Source organism: Sapajus apella, unplaced genomic scaffold (genome assembly GCF_009761245.1).
Source record: "Sapajus apella isolate SASKATOON/1434 unplaced genomic scaffold, GSC_monkey_1.0 scaffold30, whole genome shotgun sequence".
Classification (NCBI taxonomy): Eukaryota; Metazoa; Chordata; class Mammalia; order Primates; family Cebidae; genus Sapajus; species Sapajus apella.
The window spans coordinates 5622869-5649497 of record NW_022436970.1 but is presented as its reverse complement, the minus strand read 5'-3'; the positions used below and the strand labels follow the sequence as shown (position 1 = coordinate 5649497).

General features: G+C 44.4%; 1 protein-coding gene and 1 long non-coding RNA gene across 3 annotated transcripts in view; both read left to right on the top strand.

Annotated features, from left to right (window-relative positions):
• The first annotated feature begins 839 nt into the window (after positions 1–839).
• Positions 840–26629, top strand: part of CCBE1 (collagen and calcium binding EGF domains 1) — a 276225-nt gene continuing 250435 nt past the window's right edge. For both annotated transcript variants that reach the window (XM_032293650.1, XM_032293649.1), the window contains exons 1-2: positions 840–1595; positions 2069–2149. In XM_032293650.1, coding sequence (XP_032149541.1) covers positions 1465–1595; positions 2069–2149 — 212 coding nt within the window. In that variant the 5' untranslated portion in view covers positions 840–1464. The remainder of the gene's footprint in view (positions 1596–2068; positions 2150–26629) is intronic.
• On the top strand, positions 17579–19764 carry LOC116561735. Its single transcript, XR_004273577.1, has 3 exons — positions 17579–17591; positions 18800–18801; positions 19113–19764. It is a non-coding gene; the product is annotated as an uncharacterized LOC116561735 (long non-coding RNA).

The window sequence follows — 26629 nt, the reverse complement described above, 5'->3', positions numbered from 1 at the left end:
TAAAAATACAAAAATTAGTTGGCATGCATCTGTAATCCTGCTACTCTGGAGCCTGAGGCAGAAGAATCTCTTGATTCCGGGAGGCAGAGTTTGCAGTGAGCCAAGATTGAGATACTGCACTCCAGCCTGGGCAATAGAGCAAGACTCCATCTAAAAAAAAAAAAAAAAATCAATGTGTGATACGTTTGGTAATTCTCAGTTGACCAGAATATTATGTAAAAGAAAACACGTGCTTACCTAACCAATTTACACACCGATCACTTGTGAACAAGCCGCTTTTTCACTTCGTTGTTCTGTGAGACGCAGAACCATACTTATTTTAGAGCTTAGACATTAGAACCTTTCCTTTTTCAGCTTATTTCTGGGCCACATCCACGTCCCCAGTTTTCTCTTGAAAGGACTGAGAAAACTCCTAAAGTGCAACCAAGTGTTAAGATACTGACATACAAATTACAATTAGGGCCACCGTCCAGGGAGCTGATTTACCGCCCCCTGCTCGGTGTTGTTACCTATAAACACAGCTGCATACACTAGCAGGTAGCAGCACCTGTGATTAATTTGCCCCCACGTGTCTCATTTGATGGGGGGCGTTTCCAGCTCTGATGTGCGTGCCATGGGAACAGTATTAACGCCGCTCAGGGCAAGGAGATGTAAGGCTCCCAGAAAGAACTCCTTCCTTGTTCCGAACTCGAGTTATGAAAAAGACAGCGCATGGTTTATTGACCAACGAAACAATCAGAGAACTTCTAAAGTTTTTAAGGAAGACTGATTACACTATATAAATAGAGCTATTTCAGGTTTGAACAATTCGAGAGCCCGTTATAGCCTTTCAACTCCTCCTTCCTCGCAGAGTCTAAGAGAAAAGACTAAGATAGTTGGAAAGAGCAGGGTAGGTCTTCAAGGAGGAAAGGCAAACACTGGTCTGACCCTGGGCTTTAGAAATCCACAGACAACAGGAAGGAAGCTTATTAACCACTCTCCTCCCCCTCCCTCTTCCCCTCCCCGGTGGAGAATCAGCTCCTCCTCCTCCCAGTTGGTCGTGCGACCCTGGTGCAAAATGCAAACAACCGCCCGCATTCCCCACCCTGCGCGGCTCTCCCGAGGGAGGGAGAGGGAAGAGGCGAGGGCGCTGCCCAGAGCGGAGTCCAGCAAGTCTGTCAATCGGGCGTGAACGTCCCGACGAGACGACTTGGACTTCAACTCCCTCGCACCAGCCGGACACCGCAGGGACCCCCTTTACCTGCCTCTCTGCTGGTTTACATCCAGCACCCCAACTCCTAGCCTAATTTCCCCCCAGCCGCATAATATCCCGGGCCCCTGCTCCCCGTGCAGGTGGTGCGAACGCCCCTGCTCTCCGGCGCCCCCTGCCGGGAAGAGGGAAGGCGGCGGCGGCGGCCGCGGACCAGCCGGACGCGGGGGCCGGGACGGAGCTCGGGCGCTGGGAAGAAGCCGGGAGCTTCCCAGATGGTGCCGCCGCCTCCGAGCCGGGGAGGAGCTGCCAGGGGCCAGCTGGGCAGGAGCCTGGGTCCGCTGCTGCTGCTCCTGGCGCTGGGACACACGTGGACCTACAGAGAGGAGCCCGAGGACGGCGACAGGTAAGCGCTGCCAGCCCCGGCGGAGGGCGAGCTCCAGCGTGATGCGCGCCAGCGCGCGGGTTGCGGACGGTCTTCCCGGAGCCCACTCCCGCAACCATCCGCACGCCCCAGCTGCTCCGTCCGTAAGCGGGGTGCTCAGCTGTGCTGGGCGAGACGTCCCGCCGCTCCCGGTATCAGCCTCTGCCCCCTGCCAGCTGTAGGTTGCGTCTGGGATACCCTCTGTCCTGCGCTCCTGCCTCCCCCGGGATGCCACTCCGGCGGGCACAGCTCGTGAGCCTCGCTTCCTTTCTCCCTCGCCTGGTTCGTCCCTGTGCCCGGAGTCCGCTCCGCGTCCGCGCTTGGGGACCAGCCCCTGCCCAGCGCGCCGGGACGCGGAGCCCAGCGATCCCCACGCGCCAGGGATTCCCCGGCGCACGCTGCCCGCCTCCGCTCTCCCGCTGAGAGTCGCACGTTTCCTCTGCACTTTTTCGTAGAGAGATCTGCTCAGAGAACAAAATCGCGACGACTAAATACCCGTGTCTGAAGCCGTCAGGCGAGCTTGCCACATGCTACAGGTAAGTCTGAGGGCTCTGCGGGGCGTTCGCCACTGCGCACCGGGCCGGCTGGGGAGGCGGCACCGTAAAAGAGGGGTTTGGAGACGCCCTGGGGACCTCGGTCGCGTTTACGCTGGAACATGCTGGGTGCCGGTTGCGCGGTGTGAATCTTTGAGGGTTGGTGGAATAGGAGTCAGAGCAACACCGGGCAACTGAGTTTGCATCTAGGGTGCGTACCCTGAGATCTTGAGGATGTTTGCCGCTCCCTCAAATACTTGCGTGGTGGAAGTCGGAGAAGAAGAGGTTACAAGTCTGTGAAGGAGACTGGATAGGATTTTGGGTGTAAACAGTGGGGCATAGCGAACACGGATGGCTGCTTTTGTGTTTGTGTTTTGTTGCGAAAGTACAAAGTCAACAAGGCAATTCTTGGCACTTGGCTGTGTTCTGACCTTCTGCTGGGGCGGAGTGTGATTGTCAAGGCCTCTGGACGAAAAAGGGAGAGGATTGTGAGTGGTTGTGTTGAGTGAAAACAAAAAGATTGTTGGGGCAGAGGAAAAACAGTCTTTCTAAAAAAGGGGGGCCACAGATCCACCTGGGTGTTTGTAAATGAGTGACCCGCGTGCTCGTTAAAACTAAGCGTGGATAGGGCTACGGAATCCGTGGTTATAAAAGATTTCCCAGGTGGTTCTTATCTCCGAAAGGCGAAAACCACTATCCTGCTTGCAGCCCTTTGGAGATGAGAGTTGATTTAGGTTTTTCACCGTTGAATTCTTGGCTTCTGTTCCAGTGCTCTCACTGGGTAAGGGAGCATGCACCCATAAACTTTTATTGGATGTCTGCTTTACATAAGTGCTGTGCAAGGTATTGTGATCATATGCCCATACCTGACTGTCTCTGAGACTCGTAGAACTCTGTTCAGATTGCCAGGATAGATAGTGGGTAGTACAAGGTAACATAGCAGTCCCTAGAAACGAACTTGAAAGAAAACCATGTTTTACTCCTCATAAGGTTGTAGCCTATGAATCAGTCATAGCGTTTCTTGCAGCTGAAAGCATTTCATATACACATATGTGGTTCCAGGGCTGTCAATTTATGGGTGCAGAAGCACCATCAGTTGCATCACATACTTCTGATTTTAAATCTGTTGTTGGCCGTGGAGGGACAACGATCACTTAGGCAAATCCACAGTCATTCCTTGGGCTTGGAAAAGGCTGCCTTCTATTGGCATGTGTGGGGGGTGAATGCTGAACAAAATGAGAGAGGTAATAGAGGAGAAAGGAGTGTGTTCAACTGGCAGGTTATGTCTTCAAGAGGCTAAGTGTGTGAGCAAGGTCACCCAGCTGGTGAAGTGACCTGGTGGTGGTGGCAGCAAGATTGTTGCTGGGTTCCAGCCTTGCCTTTCATCCACACAACTGCAGTGTTTCTTAGGACATATTGTTTTTCTATCAGCACGGTATAATGCCTCTAATTTAGCATGGGAAATGTCTCTGAGATGGTTTGCTCATTTATGCAGTCTCTGAAGGTCAGACTTCACATAAATCAGGGACAGTGACAGAATGCACGTTAGGTTTTCAGAAACCATTTGGTGCCCAACTATGCTGTTTGTTAATGCTATTGCTGTCATCTTTTTTAGACTTTTTTTTTTTTTTAAGCACTGTGGCATTTCTTTACTTTCAACAGAAGACACTAGCAGCGCCTTGGCATGTGTTTTCACTAACAGCTACTCCAAGAAACTGATATCTAGCAAAAACGATGTTTTATGGAGAATAAAGAACTTTGTTTAAAGGAATGGGAAAGGATGCTTTCAGCTTGAAAGAGGTGTTGATCCTTATGGTCTGTGAAAAGATTTTAGATTTTGGTTTTAGATCATTTTCCCTATGGAGGTCAGGAGTTCTCTGTATTCCTTTGGTCTTAGCCTGTTTCTATCATCTACTTATCTTGAACCCTAAGAATAGAGGATGTTGTTTCCCTTACTTGATTGTCCTAGCCCTATAGATGGCGCTACCTCGGGTATCATCCGGACACCAGCCGCACAGTGTGATCTGGGAGCTTATTAGAATCCCGGCCTCTGCCCCCAGATCTCTTGAATCAGAATCTGTCTTAATGAGAGATGTGTAAAATCTTGAAGCACTGGTGTAAGAAACCAGTGTCCTCATCCTTGGGACACATGCAGGCCCATTTAGACAGATCCTTTAAGGAGCATGGAAGTCCCTGCAGATGAGCAAGCAGTTAGCTCTCCTGCCTCATTAAACTACAGTGGATGTAGAACCAGCCTTCCAGGAAGCCAGGCTTTAAAGATTACTTTTAATTGAGCTGTGTGTAATGCAGCATTACTGATGGAATGTTCTTTGACTAGATAGAATTCTCTTTACCAGGTGGCTTTTGGTGAATGGTTTTCAGCACAAGTGAGAGAACTCTGGAAGCCACTTCTGAATTTGAAGTGTGTTTAAAAGTGACTTTAAAAAAGTTACTGTGTCATGCCACTGAATTCTCACTGCAGCAGAGTGAAATTTTTTCCCTACTCGCTTTTTTTTTTTTTTTTTTGAGTCGAAGTCTCACTCTTGTCCAGGCTGGAGTGTGATGGTTTGTGATCTTGGCTCACTGCAACCTCTACCTCCCAGGTTCAAGAGATTCTCCTGCCTCAGCCTCTCAAGTAGCTGGGATTACAGGTGCCTGCCACCATGCCTGGCTAATTTTTGTATTTTTAGTAGAGATGGGGTTTTATCACATTGGCCATGCTGGTCTCAAACTTCTGACCCCAGGTAATTCACCCATCTTGGCCTCTTAAAGTGCTGGGATTCCAGATGTGAGCCACCATGCCCAGCCAAGACCTCATCTCTTAAATCAATGAGAGAGAGGTTTAATATTAAAATGAGTATGGTAGGATGAGTAATAAATCTGCTCTGCCATTATACCCAATATTGATAGTCAACTAAATGCTTTGGAGAAGAAAAGATGCACTCCAAATATCCTTTGTCCTGAAACTACCTCCTTACCCTACTGTGTTTTACTTGGTTTCATCTAAGCAACACCTTTCCACTCCTAGCGTTTTTTATTAGATACTAAATGAGAGTGACAATTGAGGATTTCACATGTATTTCACTATTTTATGCACTTCACGCAGAGCCATCTCAAATACAGCCAACTTTGTAGCGTTTGTATTATCTGAGCTCTACAAGGAAGTGAACCAAACCTCAGAGGGTTAAACATTAACGACCTGCCCAAGGTCACAAAGCTAGTATGTGTGAGAGCCAGGAGTCAAATTCAGGGTTGTCGGACTTCAATACATGAGCCCTTTCATCATCCCAGAGGTGCCCATAGGATGTTCCAGATTCTGGGATATAAGAAGACTATAAGCCCAGATGTCTATAAATTTCGAAGACACAGTTTTACAGAAACCGGCATCACCCATCAGGTTTACATTCAGGCTTTCTGAATTACCATTGCCTTTGAGGTGTGTCTTGGACAACTGACCTTGTATTAGACACAAAATTGGTTCATATATACATAACTTGTAGGATTTCATCTTAATCACAGAGTCAGTGTCTCCATAGATTATCCCCATTGTGTATTGTGCCAAGTACCCAACATTTATTAAACACTTCTCAAATGAATGCCAGTGACAGCTTAATGAGCTGATGTATTTGCTCAGCATTATAATGTGACACAGGACATATTCTTACCTGTAGTTAAGAGATCAGAGTTGGGGTGATGTAGCTGAACTGAACTGATAGCCAAACTAAGCATGTAATGTTAATACAGTATGGCCAGACTTGTGGCTATCAAAATTTTCTCCACAAGTTTTTTCGCCCCTTTCTGAAACCATATAGTTAGAAAAAAAGATTTGTCTTTCCTTTACTGGGTTATATCAATAAAAAGGCTTTCCTTAAACAAGAAACATGTTTGTGTGTGGGAAACGCTAATAAAACCTATTTTTCTCTGAGGCTGTGGAATAACATCCTGATCAACCCTTGATTTCTTAAGAATTTATTGTGCATTTATCAGAATAGTTCCTAGGAAATGTTTGAGTATAAAATGATAAAGTCCCCGGTCTCAGTTTGCAGACTTGAAAATTAAGGACTAAACTGAACAATAAGCAATGGTATATAATTGAGTTCAAAGGCATGTAGTTCATATGCTGTATTAGCGATGGGGAAGAAAGACAAGCAGCTAGAAATGGCTTCTGGGCAAAAGAAGATTTAACCAAATTCTTCGAAGTGGTTCTCTCCGCACCCCCTCCCCCCGCCCGTTTTTAAAGGTGTGCGCTCTTATTCAGCTGGCCTCAGGTCAGTGTACAGGTAAGCCCTGGCTGTGTCGCTGCCTCCAGCCACTCTCAGGGAGACCAGAAGCCTTCATACATCTCGAGTTGGGGGTCAGAAAAGGGAGCCATGAAGGATGGTCAAAGTCATATTAAGGCGAAGATTTTTTAAAATTTGCATTTAATAACTTACACAAAAGCAATGCTATCACCTCCCCTGTGTGGACTCCAGAGAGGACTGGGCCATTCTCCTTAGAAGTGGGGTGGCTTTTAGGAGGGCAAGGGACTTCCTATAACAATGCATCTCATTGTATTTGGAATGATTATTTAAAAAAAGAACAACGTGCAGTCAGTCCTTGGCCACATTATAGAGCTTTGGGTGATGCTCGTGCCAGTCCACTGCTGTTACCTTCACTGCAGAAAACAGGAGATTGGCATGGCTTTCTGTGTGTGTGTGTGTGTGTGTATGGGGTGATATTTTTGGCTTGACAAAGTGGTTCTTTAACTGTGTTAATGCTTTTTAAAAACTAGCTGCGATTTTTGGCTTTAGGGTTCATGGATCTCCAAGTGGAGGCGAAGTGGTAGGGATGCCCCGGGTGCCCCTCTGCCCTGCCAGTATTCATCGGTCCAGCCAGTACAGTCTCATTAGGCAGTGTTCTTGCTTAGGGTAGCTCGTGTTCCCATGGGAAACAGTGACATGAGGATGTAAAAACTCCCACTGTTCTTTGAGATAACACAACTGTGTTGCCAAGTCTTGTGAGAATATAGAAATTAATGTGATATTTCTGCAAATGTCTTTACTTGGAATACTTCGCAGAGCAAGGTCCTTTTAATTAGAACAGTACCACCAGATTGATAGCATTGGGCTCTATGAGGAAAGACTGTGTAGTGCACTTTGCTAGCAAATCACCGAGTTCCCATGGCCGCCGGGAGGGGGGTTGATAATGTCAAAACACGTAATATAAACTCTTTGCTCCGGTTTGAATCCCAGCTCTACTACTTGGTGGTTTGGTGACCTTGAACAGTTTCTTAATCTCTGTGCTTTAATGTTCTCCTCTTTAAAATGAGCATCCCATTGGTATTTAAATTATAGGGCTATCTTGAGGATTGTGACTTAATACATGTAAAGCACTTTGAAACATTCAAGACACATGGGAAGTGCTATGTTAGTAATACCTCCCATTGCCATCACTACATCTTGCCAAGTCTGCATGTTGAATGTTTTAGGTGCTCAGTGGATGTTTGTTGAATTTCGTGAGTCGTATGAACTTTATCTTTCTGAAAGAGCAATTTGAGACCACAGCCAGAAACATCGCTTGTTCCTAGATGCTTTTTCCAAGTGTAGGAGAGCCCAGAAACCTACTGCCCTGGGAAAATTAGAGTATCTTTGCTTCCTGCTACCTCCCTGACTACCCAAGGTGCTCTACTCATGACTGTAGGCGCCAGTGGAAGGCATAGCCTGAGCTACAACTTGAGGTTACACTGCTTTCACCCCTTGCCCAGGATCGGGAAGGGTCTTGCTGGCTGGACGACTAGCCATTGGATCCTCAGCCCCAGGCCCATTGTGATTTCTCTCTCTGCTGCTTGCTTTCCTGTCCTGCGGCTGGCATAGCTGAGCCCAGGCACTGGGAGCAGCTGTGTGAAGAATTGGCTCATTCAGGGCATGTAGTTCAGGGAGGAAACGATATGAAAGTTGTGATGAAGAGAGCAGTGGCTAGGTGGAGGTGGTTTTGTGCAGAATGACCCAAATCACACACCTTGCATGCTGAAGGCAGCCTTCCCCTCACCTGTGTTAGGCTGTCTCTAGCCTGGGCTGTCAACCCTCTGGGAACATAGGCCATCTGTCCTCATTCATGACTATATCCTCAGAGGCTGCCTCCATGTCTGGACAGAGAGGTTATTCTGTGCATATTTGTTGAATGACAGAATGACTGTTAAAAATAAGCAATAAGATGTAACTGAAATCTGTGAGACCTTCAGAAACTTCTCTTTCTATCCAAATGAGCTTCATTTAAAAGCTGAGCTAGGAATGCTGCTTTAAAAACCAGAGATTAACTCTACCTCCACGATGCCGCCATTATTTTCATTAGTTCCCATTTAGACCTGCTTAACTTGAATTGCTAATGTGTAACAGGTGTTAGATTCTGGCAGCTATCACTAACTCCTTGAACTTGCCATCTTAACACCTGAAGAGGACGTGTGGGCTCCTGCCCATGTGTTCATTCTGCCACAGACACTGGCTTTTGGCGTAGAGGATCAAGGTTTTAAAGGGGTCCCCCTCCTTCCCACAAGAACAGGTGTTGGAGGGAGAGAGAGAAGGTTCTGTACCACTTCTCACTCATTCTCAGAGAAACAATCAGAGTAATTGGAAACAATTTTAACTCAGTAACCACAAAAGGCTCCTTTTTCAGATCAGATCCGGTTGCTGCTCTTGTTGCGGCCTGACTTCCTATGGTGAACTTCATCCTTTGTAAGTGAAGCTGGGGTGGGTGCACCTAGAGAAGCCAAATGCCCCTTTCTTGATTCTAGATATTCTGTCTTTCTCAGGAGAAGCCTTGCATTTCAATCAGCAGCTTTCCAAACCCTGCTGTTCTCCTGCTCAGCAGGACCGGAGCTGCTTTTGTGAGTTTAGAGGGTCTGCTGGCATTCAGGGTATTGCTGAGTGTCTGGAGAACAAAGATCACATTCTGTTTTAGATTATTGCTTTTATTTGCGGGATGAAAGAGTAAACAGCTATAACATCTGCAGTTCCTCTCTTGCCAAAGGAGGTCCTTTTTTCCTGTGAAGCTATTGACTAATTTTAATCTCATGAACAATCTTCATTTACTTAATCAACAAATACTTGTTTGGTGCCTACAGTCTGCCAGCCACCATTCTAGGCACTTAAAACATATCTGTAAATAGGACAACCCTCCCCCCCAACAAAAAAACCTCTGTCCTCATGGAATTTTAATTCCCTTTATCTTTCTGTAAAGGAATTTCGACCCAAAGATTTCCTTTGGCACCTTTTTAAGATACTTATTTTGGACATACATCTGATTAATGTCACACTTCAGGGGTTAAGATCTTAATTTCCGGTAGCCCAGCTGTGTCCTTTCAGCAACAGAAATCCCACAGCTTCAAGCAGGGTCAGGAAAAGCCAGGGGTGGTGGTAACAGAAGGTTTTCTGCAGAGGCGCTAGCAAGAACTTAGCACGTACTGCAAGTTTCTTCCAAGAATTATTGGAATGTGGAAGCATTACAAAGAGGAAATGTTATTTTGTCATGTGACCTGTGATGTGGATAGCAGTGTCAGAGTTGCCCCACTGGGGACAAATACCCCAGGCCCAGTTCACCTAGGCCAACTCATGTTTTCTGACAGTGACTTTGAGCAGAATTTTAAAGAAGGCACGCCCCTCCAACATTGCTTGACTCTCCACATAATGCATTATAGATCTGTCATCCTGTAAGTATGCGACACTTCTTGGACAATTTGTTTCCAGCTTGAAACACCTGTAGAGAATGGGATGGTGGTGATGTCTACACACTTTATCCTCATTAAGCAAAATGTTGCGTATTTCCAGCTTTAAGGTATGATCCGTGTGTGCCAAGAGTCAATGTGAAAGCCTGGGTGAATATGCTGCTACCTTTTTGGCTGTGGTAGAACTAGATCATCTTACCATGCCCTTCGGGACTTCAGAAACTGGGACCACATCCATTCTCCACCTTTCCTTCTTGGCCACTCCTGTGGAATATTCTATTTGCCCCATCCGGAGTGAAGCTTCTCATCCTCAGCCCTCTGGGAATGACAGGGGTGGGCGGATATCAGCCCTGTGGGCTGCCCCAGAGGAGGCTGTGTAAACAGAACCGGCGGGAGATACAGGGGTCTCTCAACAGGAAGGGTCTAACTGTGGGGAGCTTGGTATAGAGCAGGGATTTGGTACAGAGCAGGAACAGGCAAAATAGGGCCCATGGCTTGTTCTTATATTACTAATAGTTTGAGTGGTTTTTGTTTTCAAATCATTGCAAAAGAACACACAGAATCCCGATTTGGCCCCAAAGTCCCAGATATTTACTGCCTAACCCCTTATAGAAAAAACTTAACTCCTATTGACCTACTTTAATACAAACACCAGGAGTGGGGCTTTCTGTCTGTAACGTCTCATCCACGTGTCTGAATTCTCAAGAAGGTGACGTAGGGATGGTCACTTACTCGTCTTGATCTTTGGGTCACTCACCTATGTGTTGCCTTATTTATATTACGGTGTTCGGATTTCTTGGCCAGGCATCTTTAGCTGTCGCTGGGTTTTCTGATCTCCAGCAGCCATGGTTTTTGTAGAGCTGGAAGTTCTTTCCAGTTGTCATTCCTGAATGACGCTCTAAATGAGCATAACCTGACAGTTTCTAAGCTGACTTTATTGCAAGGAGTTGACAGAGCACTAACTTCCTGCTGCCTTTCTATAGATTTCTGTGACAAGCCTTCCTGTGCTAGTAGAATAGCCCTTGAATTACCTTGCTTTGCTACCTTTCTTCATTACTGATTTGCATATCAATTATCACACGATTTGTAGGCCGAAAGCCACCTCTCCATACATTTCAATATGTTAGAGTTTGTTTTTTGAGACTTGATCTCACTTTGTCGCCCAGGCTGAAGTACAGTGGTACAAATCATAGCTCACTGCAGCCTCAACCTCCCAGGCTGAAGCTATCCTCCTGCTTCAGCCTCCTGAATAGCTGGGACTAGAGGAGTGCACCACCATGCCTGGCTCATTTAATTTTTTGTAGAGGTAGATTTTTGCTGTGTTGTCCAGGCTGGTCTTGAACTCCTCAGCCTCCTAAAGTGTTGGGATTACAGGCATGAGCCACTGCACCTGGCCAAAATGTTAGTTTTGAATTAGTAGAGTAGAAAACTGTTTACATTTAAAGAGCAAATGATAACATATATTTGGAGGAATAGGCATCTGAAAAAACAGGCACATTCACTGAAGGGTATTTCAAATCAGTTATAACTTCATATTTTTCCATGTATGACTAAAATGTATTACACCACTCTGCAGATACACTATGTAAAATATCAGTGATTAAACTTACGAATTTTTTTTTTTTTAAGTGGAGTCTCACTCTGTCACCCAGGCTGGAGGGCAGTGGTGCAATCTCAGCTCACTGCAACCTCTACCTCCCAGGTTTAAGGGATTCTCCTGCCTCAGCTTCCCAAGTAGCTGGGACTACAGGTATGTGCCACAGTACCCGGCTAATTTTTTTTGTATTTTTAGTAGAGGTGGAGTTTCATCATGTTGGCCAGGCTGGTCTCGAACTCCTGACCTCAGGTGATCTACCCATCTCTGCCTCCCAAAGTACTGGGATTACAGGTGTGAGCCACTGCCCCTAGCCTAAGCTTACGAATTTTTGAACTTCCTTTTAACACCAGCTGTTTTTTTCCCCCACAAACTCATGGAGACTCCTAAATAGTGATGGCCTCAACAGTGAATGTGGAGAATAGTAGTGGAGAAGGAAAGAACCTTCTAAAAGAAATATTCCGAGGAGAGAGAAGCAAAGTCTGAAAATGATATTTTGGCAAAGGACGGGAAAAGTTAGGAAACTGAAATTCATTTGATACAATAGGAAAGTAAAGGAATGATGTGGAGTAGAAAACACAGGCACAGTTCTGTTCAGAAATTGGATCCTATGGAGGGAAATTGTGAAAAAAGATTTAAAGTCATGTGGAGGCTTCTGACCTTTAACACACCCATTTTAACTTAAGTGGACTAAACTTAGAAAGGTTCATGATAGACAAATATAAATTTTGTAACCCCCTGCCTTCGTCCAGCACTATTTCCTCAAAGATTGGAGAGCGTCTATAAGTCAGCGCAGATCACGCTGTGGCTTCTTCTGTAACTGTGACCGCTTTGTTTTCATTTGGATTGCTCTTGACAATGTGTCCTTGCTTCATTTTGGAATTTTCCCACAAGTGAATGTCTCACACTTTTTGTTGTGTGACATTGCATGGTAGAGCAGAGGTGGCCTTCCTGGGAAGCCACCCAGACACCGACTGGTTAAACCCACCGCAGGTTGTATGAGAGCAGTCGATGGTGCCCTTTAGAGGCCAGGTTGCCCCCAAACAAAAAAGCTCTGGGGTGTAGTTCTGGCCAAATCTGAATGATCAGAAAAACGTAGAATGCGATATCAACAGGCTTTTATCTCTGAGAAAGTTTGAAGGGTTTAAAAAATTCTGTAAAATTTCTTTTGGTGATGTTGGTTTTCTGCAGATCACACTGGCCTAGTTGGGCGCAGCTAGGGAGAGAGAAACTGTATAGTAACCCCATACTTATGATTGGAACAACTTCTATCTGGAACACAGCTGAAAAAGGAAGAAGGGGAGAAGGAAAGGTATGACAATAAAGAGGAGCTTTGAATCCAAAACAGATATTACAAAGAAAACATCACAAAAAGAGTGATCAAAGATGGATATAAAAAAGCATCATGTACCATCTGATGAGTCCCTCAGATTGCCCTATGTGTGAGGACTCACTGCCAGAAGCTGTTCTAGCTTGTCGTTATACTGTGCAAGCTCTTACATAGTGTCCAGGTACACGTCAAGGTCACATGCAGGTGCATGGCAGGGCTGGGCTTTGAAGCCAGGCAGTCTGGCTCCAGAGCCTGTGTTCTTCTCAACCACCGGGCTCTTGACGGCCTGACAATTGCGGTTACCTTGCTTTTCTGCCAACTGTAAATCAAAAAGAGACGCTTAGAGGAAGGAAGGACTGCTGGAAACAGTAATGTTCATCCCACCGGTTAAAAACAAAAGTTGGACAAGTCATCAAAAGTAGTCACAAGAATCATTCCGCCAACCCCAAAACCCAGCACACACTGACACCATTTAATAAAGGGGACACATTGTCATACAAGCTTTCCATGGATATCACTGTCCAGTGTCCTGAGTTATCTAGTGAAATGAAATTCTGTTCAACATCAAGAAGAATGGGGATTAAGCTTTATCTAAAACAACAGGGATTAAGCTTTATGATGATGTTACATGTGACTTGCATTTCTAAGGAGGTTCTTTCATGGATGGTGCCCAATTTTCTGGAGATTAGAACCTCTTCTGTTTGCAGCAAGACATCACTGTTAGAAACGCAGGTGCCTGGGCCCCATCCCCAATCACAATCTGTGTCCTGACAAGGTCACTAGGTGCTTCCTGTGCACATCAAATGTTGAGAAGCACAGTCCTAATCGTCACTGTGTAACAGAATGTTTGGTTGTTTACTTATTCCTTGCAAGGTGGTAGGCAGTGATTCTCAGCCTTAACTGCACACAGAAATCATCTGAGGGGTTTTTTAAAAATCCCAGCATGGGGCCAGGCGTGGTGGCTCACGCCTATAATCCCAGCACTTTGGGAGGCCGAGGCAGGCGGATCACGAGGTCAGGTGATGGAGACCATCGTGCCCAACATGATGAAACTCCGTCTCTACTAAAAATGCAAAAATTAGCCTGGCGTGGTGGCACACGCCTGTAGTCCCAGCTATTCAGAAGGCTGAGGCAGGAAAATCACTTGAACCACACTGCTGCACTCTAGCCTGGGTGACAGACCCAGACTCTGTCTCAAAAAAAAAACCAGCATTCAGGCTGCTCCACATACCTTGGCTTGCGACCTTTCACACCAGAGTCACACCAGAAACTCTGGCGGTGGGTGCCAGGCACTAGGAATTTCTAAAGCTCCTCATGTGATACCAGTATGTTGAAAACCTCTGCCTTAAACTTGAAGAGGGAGCATAAAGTTGTGAGCAGCCTGGTTCTTTGTCAGAAGCTGGGCAAATGGTCTGCTTTTCTTCCGTGGCCACTAAGCCTGGGTCTCTTGAGTCCTTTGCGATTGCTGCAGGTCCAGGTCCGTCAGTGGTTCCTTGGCGACTGTCACTGTGCCTGGTGTCTACCATCCGTCATCTATTAGACCCTTTCCATTCTGTGCGGGGTGGTTTGAGGGTCGTTAGGGAAGTGATGCAGGGGACTAACAAGAAAGTAGATTAGGGATAGGATGTTCCTCCTGAGTTCTTGGTTTCTTAAGCTGATCAGTTCGAAATCTCAGGGTGCAAATTCCATCACTCTTTATTTTGTATTATAGGCTCTCAGCTTGGTGTCTGGAGCTACTCAATGACCTTTTGGTGCATTAAAAAAAAAATTTTGCTTTGTTGCTGCACTGCATGAACCTTCTCCTAAGATATAAACATGGCTCAGCATATTATAAATGAAAGCTTTTCAGTGTCAAGCTGTGTTTTTCTTTCTTTGAGTATCACTTTTTTTTAAACATGGTATGATTGGACATCTACATGCTGTCGGAGCTTCTCCTCCCACCCCATCTGTATGCCTTTACTCTCCAGTCCTCCTGATAACTGAATTTCTCCACCCCTCACCCTCCACCCCAGAAAACACAAGGCGCTTTATGGGCTTAACTGTATGCATCACAAAATAACGCTTTCTGTGGTTTGACCAGATAGTCATAACTCAAGCTCTGTATTTACCACATGGCCTTAAGTCAGGCAGTCTCCAAATAGATCTGTCCATAATGCATAGTTTGCACATATAATTGCCTTTCTGAGTGCTACGACAGCAAGTATGCTGACTAAATCATAGAAATGGAAATGATTATAAAGCAAGAAATAAAGGAAATGCAATTGCATTTCGCATTTAGAGGTACCCCTGAGGCTCTTAATGAAGAATCTCTGAATTTGAGGCTGGCAAGACACAAAGTGGTTCATAAGTGACCTGAGTTTAATATGTTTCAGAGCTTGCTAGTGTGAGAGTGTGGCAGCCTATTACAGAGAATATTATAGAATGGAGACTTTTTTTTTTTTTTTTTTTTTTTTGGAGACAGAGTCTCACACTGTTGCCCAGCCTAGAGTGCAGTGGCGCAATCTCAGCTCACTGTAACCTCTGCCTCCTGGGTTCAAGCAATTATCCTGTCTCAGCCTTCCAAGTAGCTGGCATCACAGGTGCCCGCCACCATGCCAGGCTAAGTTTTGTATTTTTAGTAGAGACGGTTTCGCCATGTTGGCCAGGCTGGTCTCAAACTCCTGGCCTCAGGTGATCGGCTTACCTTGACCTCCCAAAGTGTAGGAATGGGGATTTTAATGAGAAGGCATGAGAGCGTCTGAGGGGACTTCTGACCATCTACGCAGCATGTCCAGCACCCCTACTGCTTTGTGAGGCCATACCCAGAAACTCTCCGTGTTTCAGAAGCATGCTTTCAGGCCATAAAATGTGAGTAAATTATAATCAGTGGAGACCACATTAAGGTCAATGAAAAAGGGTGCTCTGGGTGGAAGACAGATGGCCCTGGGAACTCTGGTGGTCCCTGCTATCCTAGGGCAGGAGGGGTTTGAGGTCTTGGCACACCCGCGGCCGTTTCTGGGTGGTCACTGCTGTGGGGGTTAAGGAGAGAGTGTGTGTGTGCTGATGGGAAGGCTCCGGTGTGGACTACCCCACCTTGCAGCTCCTGGCTATCTGGCTTGGTTTACCCAGGCTGCATCTCCCGGTCCTGCCTCTTCAGAGAATCCTTCCTTCACTTTTTTTTCCCTCTTTGCTTTTCTTGTCTTTTCTCTTCTGTTCTTTTATTTCCTAGGTCTCACACTGTCACTCAGGCCGGAGTGCAGTGATATGATATTGGCTCACTGCAACCTCTGCCTTCTGGGTTCAAGTGATTCTCCTGCCTTAGCCTCCCAAGTAGCTGGGATTACGGATGTGCACCACCACTCCCAGCTAATTTTTTGGTATTTTTTGGTAGAAACAGAGTTTTGCCATGTTGGCCAGGCTGGTCTCAAACTCCGGACCTCAGGTGATCTGCCTGTCTCAGCATCCCAAAGTGCTGGGATTACAAGTGTGAGCCACTGTGCCCAGCTGACTTTCTTTTTAAAAAAGGAAAACTGGCCAGGCACGGTGGCTCATGCCTGTAATCCCAGCACTTTGGGAGGCCAAGGCGGGTGAATCACGCGGTCAGGAGATCGAGACCATCCTGACCAACATGGTGAAACCTCGTCTCTACTAAAATACAAAAAATTAGCTGGGTGTGGTGGCAGGTGCTTGTAGTCCCAGCTACTCCAGAGGCTGAGGCAGGGGAATTGCTTGACCCGCGGAGGTGGAGGTTGCAGTGAGTCAAGACTGCGCCACCTCACTTCAGCCCGGTGACAGAGCAAGACTGCCTCAAAAAGAAAAAAAAAGGAAAACTTCCCATCAGTCTTTAAAATGTATGACTTGTATGATCCTAGGAGTTGTATTCATTTGCTTATGCACAAATTGACCCACTGCTGGATTTTCCTAGCATATTTGACACGTGCTTCTGTGCGTACCTTTGAGGTGATGTCTGCCTTTGTCTTGTGAAGCTCGGTGCACCAGGACCATATCTAAACCCTTATGCCTTAAACAGGTGAGAGTTTCTCTCACGCTTTTTAGGATTCTAAAATTCAGGGGTTTGGATGCCAAAAGAAACTGCCTTCATGATGAGAGGAGAGCATTTTTATTCTTCTAGGAAACAGTATGAAAATAAATATCACTGCTTCTACCATCCCAGCTGACCCACCCAAGGGAATGGAGATTCTTGAGTTTGGGAAAAGGAAGACAGAGGGATTATTTGACAACTTTTTAAAAAAGGAGAGTTCTACTCTGTAGTTCCTACAAGGAAGGAAGCACAAGAAGGAAGAACTCTGTTTTGTTCATTTTCTCTTTTTTTCCTCTTATTTTTTGAGACAGAGGTTCGCTCTTGTTGCCCAGGCTGGAGTGCAATGGCGCATTCTCAGGTCACTGCAACTTCTGCCTCCTGGGTTCAAGCACTTCTCCTTCTTCAGCCTCCTAAGTAGCTGGGATTATAGACACCTGTCGCCATGCCTGGCTAATTTTTTGTATTTTTAGTAGCGACTGGGTTTCACCATGTTGGCTGGTCTCAAACTCCCAACCTCAGGTGATCCATTCGCCTTGGCCTCCCAAAGTGCTGAGATTACAGGCATGAGCTACCGTGCCTGGCCTGGAAATTTTCTAAGACTTTATTTACCTTGTTTTGTTTACCTTGTCTATGATCATGTTACTAGGCATGTTTTACATCATAACAGTGTGCGAGTTAGAACTGAGGGTCCTCCAATTTCACCCCTTCAGGGTAAAGGCAATCAAGGGGTTGGCGTATATTTTTCCTAATCTTTTTATGCATTTGCTAAGATGTCCTTAGAGTTGCCACTTAAAGAAATGGGTTTATTCTGCAATTGCTTTTTTCCACTTAATAGATAAGGAATACTTACTCATGGTTAAATAGAGTGCTAAGCCATTTTACGGCATGGTATTTCATAGCAAGGCATTTCATTGTATAGAGGCATCATAATTCATCTGTTCATTTGAGAGTTTTCTAAGGAAATTAGCAGATACTAAGCGATGGTGGGGGTCTTTGTTTCAGTACATTCAGCTTTTAAACTTGGTATACTTGAAATTAGCGTCTTAAGTCTTATCAAAATACCTCAGAAGATCTAATGTAACCAGACAGCGTGCGGTTCTGGAACTTGGGAGACATGGTCTTTAATGATGTACCCTCTCCCTACCTTCCACTGCAGAGTCCTCCAGAAACCCTCTGGCTCCTCCGAACCTCAGAGGAAGGATGAGGCTTGGCTTGAGTTCCTTCCAGGTCTGACAATCTGACAGGGACCACTCCCACCTTCACAGAGCAGAGCAAACAGAAGCAGATTTAGTTTACAGCCCAGGGGATTTGCTTGACACAAGGGTGGAGGCTCTGCAGCCCTTATCTCTGATCAGCCTTAGAAACAGGATAGCCATCTTTGTGCTGTGGATTTAATCTCTCGAAAGGCTTTTGTCATTTCTTACCCCAATAATTACAAAAGAAGAAGTCTTTTTACTCTCCAGGTATATGCTTTAAAGTGGGCTTTTGTCTGCTGCAGGCTCATGCTGGGTGAGTGCAGGAGCCCATCAAAGTGTTAAGGGTCCTGGCTGGCCGCTGGTGGGCTGGCTTTCCACAGCTTGCTTCCAAGATGTGCTGTGCCATAGGATGGCAGAAACAGGGTGAAGCATCAGCTGCCTCACCTCGTGGAGAGCTGCAGTCCATGGCACCCGCTCCCTTCCTAAAAAGGAGAAATCGAGAAAACTGGGAAGAAAAGGGGACATCAGATGAGCTTTCTTGTAAAATTTCTTACATGTCTTTTATCCTAACACACTGGGGTTAGTATGTCTCTTATATTTACTAAAGTGTCTATTACAAATTTATTTTTAACACATTTCTCCTTCTGAATGTATGTATTTTCTGGACCAGAGCCCTCTGCTCAGTGTTTCTAAGGGCCCTCGTAAAACCTTCATGTGCGAATGTGCTGGCTGTGGCCTTGCTGCCATTTTCATCGCTCTGCTGCCCCAGGTTCTGGTTCCATATTTGGCTCTATTTAGAGATGCCGAGGGAAGTGGTGACACAAGACAGCTATACAACTTAGCTGTACATGTTTAAAAAGATACCCAGCAGGTTTCTTCTCTTAGCCCCATATTACCTTCATAAAAGGATGGGGCTTCTCTTGAATAACCCAGATAATTACCAGGTTTTAAAAGAATTTATTAATGTCCTTTCTATATTTAGGCAGCCTCAGTTTAACAAAAAGATTTTATATAATCATTTTACCTCTTACATTTAGGTCTTTGATCCATATTAGTTAATTTTTCTATGCTGGGAGAGAAGGGTTTGACATCATTCTTTTATGTAAAACTCAGGAAAAAAACACAGGGATAAATCTTCATGACCTTAGATTTAGCAATGGTTTCTTAGCTAGGACAACAAAAACATACGCAAACAAAGGAAAAAGATAAATTGAACTTCATTGAACTTAAAATATTTTGTGCTTCAAAGGACACAATCAGGAAGTGAAAAAACCCATAAAATGGGAGAAATAACTAAATCTTCTATCTGTTAAAGGGTTTGTACCTAGAATGTATGAAGAATTTTTACGATTCAATAATAAGATGACCCAATTTTAAAATGGGCACAGGATCTCACTTGAGTTTTGTATGAGATCAACAGGCTGCTAGTTGGAAGCTTGACTCCTAACTTTCTTCTTCTTGGAAGTTAATCTTTCTAATCTGTATTTTAACCTGCACACCTTTGGAAGGAACGTAGTTAAGGCTGGGGTTGCAATGTGTTGGATGAAAAGGAATCTCCACTGCAGCTTTTGGTTTTTCAGTGTTCTTTATATGCAGGAAAATATCTGGAGGCCCCCAAATCACCGAAGGGAAAAGTCAACTGGAAACTGCTTAGTACCAGCCTGCTTCCCATTCTATCCAGAGTCACCCTGCTGCTCACTGAGGTAGTGCATATCTGATTGGCTCTTTTGTGGTTTTTCTTTTTTCTTCTGTTTTTAGACAGGGACTCACTCTGTTGCCCAGGCTGTAGTGCAGTGGTGTGATCTTGGCTCACTGCAATCTCTGTCTCCCGTGCTCCAGTGATTCTCCTGCCTCAGCCTCCTGAGTAGTTGGGATTACAGGCATCTGCCACCACGCCCAGCTAATGTTTTGTGTTTTTAGTAGAGATGGGATTTCACCATGTTGTCCAGGCTGGTCTTGTCCTGACCTCAGGTGATCCACCTGCCTTGGCTTCCCAAAGTGCTGGGGTTACAGGCGTGAGCTACTGTGCCTGGCCTCGATTGCCTCCTTTGGAAAGGCTAACCATAAACTCAAAACAACGCAGCCGTGTCTCTTATCTGCCTATGTCCTGGAAGCCCTCTCCCTGCTTCAAGTTGTCCCGCCTTTCTAGACTGAACCAATGTTCATCTTATATATGTTGATTGATATCTCACGTCTTCCTAAAATGTATAAAACCAAACTGTCCTGACCACCTAGGGCACATGTTGTCAGAACCTCCTGAGGCTGTGTCATGGGCACTTATCCTCAACCTTAGCAAAATACACTTTCCACATTGACTGAGACCTGTCTCAGATTTTTGGGGTTCACAACATCATAATCATTAAAAGATTAAAGTTTATTCTGAGGGTGAAAAGCTGAATGTATTTTCTCTAAGAATGTAGCTTATAATTATGAACATTTTTGAAATATGCCATTGGAGATTCATATGCTCGTACCAAAACTCTGCCATGCTTGTTTCATCTCTCCCTTTTACTCTCTGCTAAAGTATTCTAAAGCAAATCCCAGACATGTTCTTACCACTACATATGTCAGCATTCATCTCTAAAATGTGGAGTGTTCATACGTTACCAAGATTGTCACTATCACACAGAAAAACACTCAATATAAATATTAAACGTTTTTTTCCTTGGATAAAATGGATTTGTGGAGTAATTTCTCTTTTAAGTCATGAATGAATGGTACTTCTATTATCACTAATGAGTGATATTTATGTTTTAACAGGTGTGCTGATGCTAGAATAGAAACACTGTCCTGTCTGTTAGAATGGTGCATGGGGTGGGGGTTAGGGGAGGGATAGCATTAGGAGAAATATCTAGTATAGATGATGGGGTGATGGATGCAGCAAACCACCATGGCACGTGTATACCTATGTAACCTGTACATTCTGCACATGTACCCCAGAACTTAAAATACACGTGTGTGTGTGTGTGTGTGTGTGTGTGTGTGTGTGTGTGTGTGTGTAGTGTAATCACCAAAAGAAAAAGAATGGTGTGTTGTGGCACTGTTTGTGGTAGAGCAGATCACAGTATGGGGCAGCCACTTGAGGACTGTTAACTGCTTTGGATTCAAAAGCACTTAAATATAAAATTACTTCACCTCAAAGGCCATTCACGTGTTTGGCCCCAAAGATAATACTATAGTATGAATGTGGTGTATTCTTAACAGATGAAAATTTGTCTTCTAAAGGGAAGCTAAGATTTTATTTATTTTTATGTGTATATTTGTATTTTATGTTTGGAGCCCTTTTAAACCCAGATGAACAGGACTTTACTTTTACAATTTTTTTGGTAGCAAAATTGGATTCATCAACACCCAATACATTCACTTCTCTAATATAAAAGTATGGGCTGGGTGCGGTGGCTCACATCTGTAATCCTAGCACTTTGGGAGATTGAGGTGGGTGGATCACTTGAGGTCAGGAGTTCAAGACTAGCCTGGCCAACATGGTGAAACCCTGTCTCTATTAAAAATACAAAAATGTGCTGAGCGTGGTGGTGGGCACGTGTTATTCCTGTTAGGAGGCTGAGGCAGGAGAATCGCTTGAACTTGGGAGGCAGAGGTTGCATTGAGTCAAAATCACACCCCTGCACACCAGCCTGGGCAACAGCGTGAGACTCCATCTGAAAATAATATATAAATATAATTTTTTAAATACAAAAAAGGAAATATTCTGAAGGGAAAGGTATCTATATTCATAGTCTCTCTGTTCTTAATACTCTGATATCTAGTCTTCATGTGCATTTTCAACATTTTACCTGTTGAGAGTTGAATCAGTGATTTGCTTGGCATTTTTTATCTCTTAAATGTTTAGCTTTAAATAGTATTTAAACTACAGCAGTTAGAATCAAACAATCCCACATCTGGGAGGATATTATGCCCTCAACACCCTCCTGGTCCTCCCTGTCCTCACCACAACAACTGCTTTCTAACCTTTTAGCTTGTTCTTTTGGTTTTCGCCTCCATCACTCTAAGAAACTTACACTTTAACTTTTTTCAGTTTTGGGGTCTTCCCTGCTCCTCCTATGGGAGGAGAAAATTCAGCTATCAACCATCGCACACGCTTAGAGCCATCGTGTATGCTTACAGCCATCACACACGCTTACAACCATCACACACTTACAGCCATCATGCACACTTACAGGCATTGCACGATTACAGCCATCACACACACTTACAGCCATCATGCACACTTACAGCCATTGCACGATTACAGCCATCACACACACAGCCATCACCCATGCTTACAGCCATTGCACATTACAGCCATCATGCACGCTTACAGCCGTCATATACTTACAACCATCACACACGCTTACAACCACACACATGCTTACAACCATCGTGTACACTTACAGCCATTGCCCATGCTTGCAACCATTGCCCACACTCACAGCCATCCCATCACACACGGTCACAGCCATTGCACACCCTTACAATGATCACACAGGCTTACAGCCATCACGCACGCTTACAGTCATCACACACGGCCATCATGCATGCTTACAGCCATTGCACATGCTTACAGCTATCACACAGCCATCACATATGCTTACAGCCATTGCCCATGCTTATAGCTGTCACACACGCGTATAACCCACTCTGACAGCCATCGTGCACACTTAAAACCATCACCCACTCTGACAGCCATCACGCACACTTACAGCCATCACCCATGCTTACAGCCATCACCCACATTTAGAACCATCACATATGCTTACATCCCATCTTTGCATCCCCCAGTATCATTGTGGTGCAGTTTGGGTTAGATCAGTTTTCAGTGTTGATGTAATGACTATGGAAATGCTTTTCCTTTCTTTTACTGTATCTGGCCTTTCCTGTAGTTAAGAATTTAATTATTTATTTAATCAGAAGCCAAGCCCACTCACTCCTATTTGTATAAAGTTCCTCTCAATGTTTTCAAACCCATTAGATGTTCTGTCATTTCAACCTTAAAGGAATTTGGCCCAGAGCATTGAGGCCTGTGCTAATCCAGTTGGTCTTTCACATTCACTCTATCATCCTGGGAATTTTTTTTTTTTTTAAGAGATGGTCTTTTAAAAAGACTCAAGTCCAGGACTCAAGTGATCCTCCTGCCTCCCGAGTATCCTAGGGAATTTATCTTTCTCTAGTGTTAAGTTTTGGGTTCCCTGGATCTCATGTTTTGTCCCCTTCCTGATTTATTCCTTTATTTTGGTAGAGTGTGTAGACTGTTTCTTTCCTGAGAAAGGATCTTGAGAAATGTATCTTTTGAGCCTCAGCAATTCACATATCCAATTGCCTACTTGATCTTTACTTGGATGTCTTTAAAACATTTCAAGGATGACAGGTCCAAGTAGATACAGTGATTTCTACCCCCATAACCCCCACTCACAACACAGTCTGCACCTCTACCTTGTGGTCTGAATGCCTGGATAGTTGCTCCAGATACAAATTCAGAAGCAGTTTTAGATTATTCCATTTCACATTTCCCTTGCATCCAGTCTTTCCGCAAATGATCCATTTTGGGGCTTTTGGGGCTGTCTCTCTCCATGCCATCATCCTGGCCCAGGTCACTGTCATCGTTGACCTGGAATATTGCAACTGGTCTTTGCTTCCTGTCTTAACTTCTTGCAGTCTCTTCCCATGTAGCAGAAGGTACGATCCTGATCCTTAAAACACCCAGGCTTAAAATCCTTCCGTGGCATCTCATCGCTCTGGAAACAAAATCCATACTCCTTACCCTGCGCTGTGAGGGCCGGTGTGATCTGGGCCCTGTCTTCCTCTCCACCGTCATCCTACCCTACACTCCCTTGGTTGAGCTCAGTCTTTTATTTTTTAAGATTGTTTCCTGTCTCAAGCTATTATCTGTTCTATTCCCTCTGCCTGGATAAAAGGTCTTCCCCTCACTTAAATCCTAATTCTGGTTTCTAATCCTTCTGAATTTAATTATTATGTCACACCCTCAGTAAGTGTCTCCCAAACTCCACCACTGGCACTGCCCTTCATCCCTATCTGTGGTTCTCCATTTCAGGTTTTTGTCTTATTTTGTTGTATTTAAAGTGACTTGTACCTCAATTCTTACATCTCTTCCTGACTAGATTTCAGAGCAGGGGGCTAATCTGTCTGATTTTTATATGCCCTGTGTCTAGTACGGTTTCTGGTCCTGCAGAATACATATTTGTGGAAGACAGAATGAATACATATTACCATATGGTAAGATTGTCCTCTGAAATAGAGACGTATTTATTTGATTTAAATTTACACTTAGGTTCATTCCATAGATAAGGCAGTTGTATGTAAGAAGATAGCATAAATTGAAAGAGAAAAGGAAAAAGATAAACAGGGCAGGAGATGTACAAAATGGAGCTGGCATTGAGGCTAAGAGCCCGCACCATAAAGAGCTGTAGACTTGCAATGGGTGGGCATTTGGTGCTGACCTTTCTAGCACCCATTAAGAAAGTTAGTCATACAAGTCCATGTGGCGAAAACAGAACAGTGCCCAAGAGAAAAACAACTGTTCCTTATTGAGACCAAAGAGAACCTTTATCCAAAGATTGTTGCAAACAGAGCCGTATATAATGTGATGAAGATCACCCCTGTAATAGACAAGGGGGACTTGGTAGGGATTGATCCGCTAGTGACCTTCAAGTATAGACTGCTGCTGTCCTAAGTACAGTTGGGTCAAGGCTAATTTATGGGGCCTATAAGATGATGCCTGAGCTATCTGTGCTGGATCATAGTTGCGCTGTTTATGCCACTGCTTGCTTCTGGAGATGGCCTATGTGGGTGGGGCAGGTGTACTTTTTGGCTTTTATTAATTGTAGCTTCCTTTATTTGTCCTAACCAAATACTGCTGTTTTTTATTAGTTTTTTTTTTATTTAAGTTCTGGGTACATGTGCAGATCTTGCAGGTTTGTTACATAGGTATACACGTGCCATGGTGGTTTGCTACCTCGATCCCCCGTCACCTATTTTTAACATTGCATTGTTTACTTTTATTTGCCTCTGTTGGAAATCTTAGAGATCTTGCCACTTTTCTTGCAGACATTACTGTTAAGCTTCCATCCCATCCCTAGGTCTGATGTATACCTCCTCTAGCAGCACCTTCTAGTGTAAAAGGGGCGAGGTTCCCAGATAGTATCTTGAGAATGTCCTCCTAATGTTCGTATTTGATAACTTTCTTAACTCTGGACCAACCTTCTCTGCTCTCTGATGCATGTTTTCCTTATCTCCTGAATGTTGTGGGGGCTTTCCTTTAACTCAGTAAGGCGTGTGTACTCACAATCACTGGGGATTATCAAAAGAATGGAGTTGAGAGATGAAGGAAGCTTATTTTCCTTAGCTTTGTAGAAAAGCCTTTATCGGAGCTGTCCACTTAGAGTGAAGCTGCTCAGCGGAGCAGAAACTTTTATGTTAATTCAGTAGTCCTGTGTGGGGGGGAGAGAGACATGAAATTGATGTACGCTTTAGCTATTGTTGCTTGGTTTTCCCCATATAGTGCTCATTCTGCAACCAATCATTGACTATACCAATACTACTGTAGATGATTATAGAACTATTTAGTACCATGGTTGGTACACAGTGCAGAAATTCCTGCCGAATCATTTTTTATGCCACAAATTGTGTATAATGCGTATTGCTAGAGAATGCCATTGGCAGTGAGGCTTCTGTCATTGGGTACTAGAAGTGCTCATAGGAACAAAAGCCACTAGTGACACTTTGGGCAGCTGATGAGGCTATTTTCTTCAATACTGTTATCCAAGCTACTACTTGTTTTAGCTTTGGGTGTTGTTTTATCCATTTCAATGTTGTGCTTTATGAAAAGCCATGAGCGATAAAGATAAGGATGTATGCAGGAGAGTGCCAATGATAGTCTTGGTAGAAAGAGAAAAAGAAAAGCCTTCTGAGCACAGCCTGGATTTGATTAAATGCTGGATTTGCCCAGGAATTGTCCAAGTTTTACAGCTAAAGGTTATTGTTATCTATTAAATTCCCGTAGAAAATAACTTTTATTGTAAATCTGAAACTTTATAAACTCTAAACCCCTTTTCCCTATGAGAGCAGTTATATTTTATAACAGTTGTTGATTACACAAGATTTCTTAGAAATGTAAATATTGTGTAATAGCAGAAGAAATTGTGCTTGCTAAATTTTTCTGGATCCTGTCAAATAAGCACTTAGTAACTTATGTTAATTTTGGTTATGTTCAAATCTGTTCTTATTGACCTCGTTTTCAATAACGATGATTGTAAAAAGTATGTGCCTGGGACATAGAACTTACTATGTCCCAGGCACTGTGTTAAGCCATGTGTGTTTTCTTTAACCTTCTTGACAATCTCAAACTATTTTTGTTTATTTATTTATTATTTTATTTTTTTATTTATTTTTTTGAGACGGCGTTTCCCTCTTGTTACCCAGGCTGGAGTGCAATGGCGCAATCTCGGCTCACCGCAACCTCCGCCTCCTGGGTTCAGGCAATTCTCCTGCCTCAGCCTCCTGAGTAGCTGGGGTTACAGGCACACACCACCATGCCCAGTTGATTTTTTGTATTTTTAGTAGAGACGGGGTTTCACCATGTTGAGCAGGATGGTCTCGATCTCTTGACCTCGTGATCCACCCGCCTCA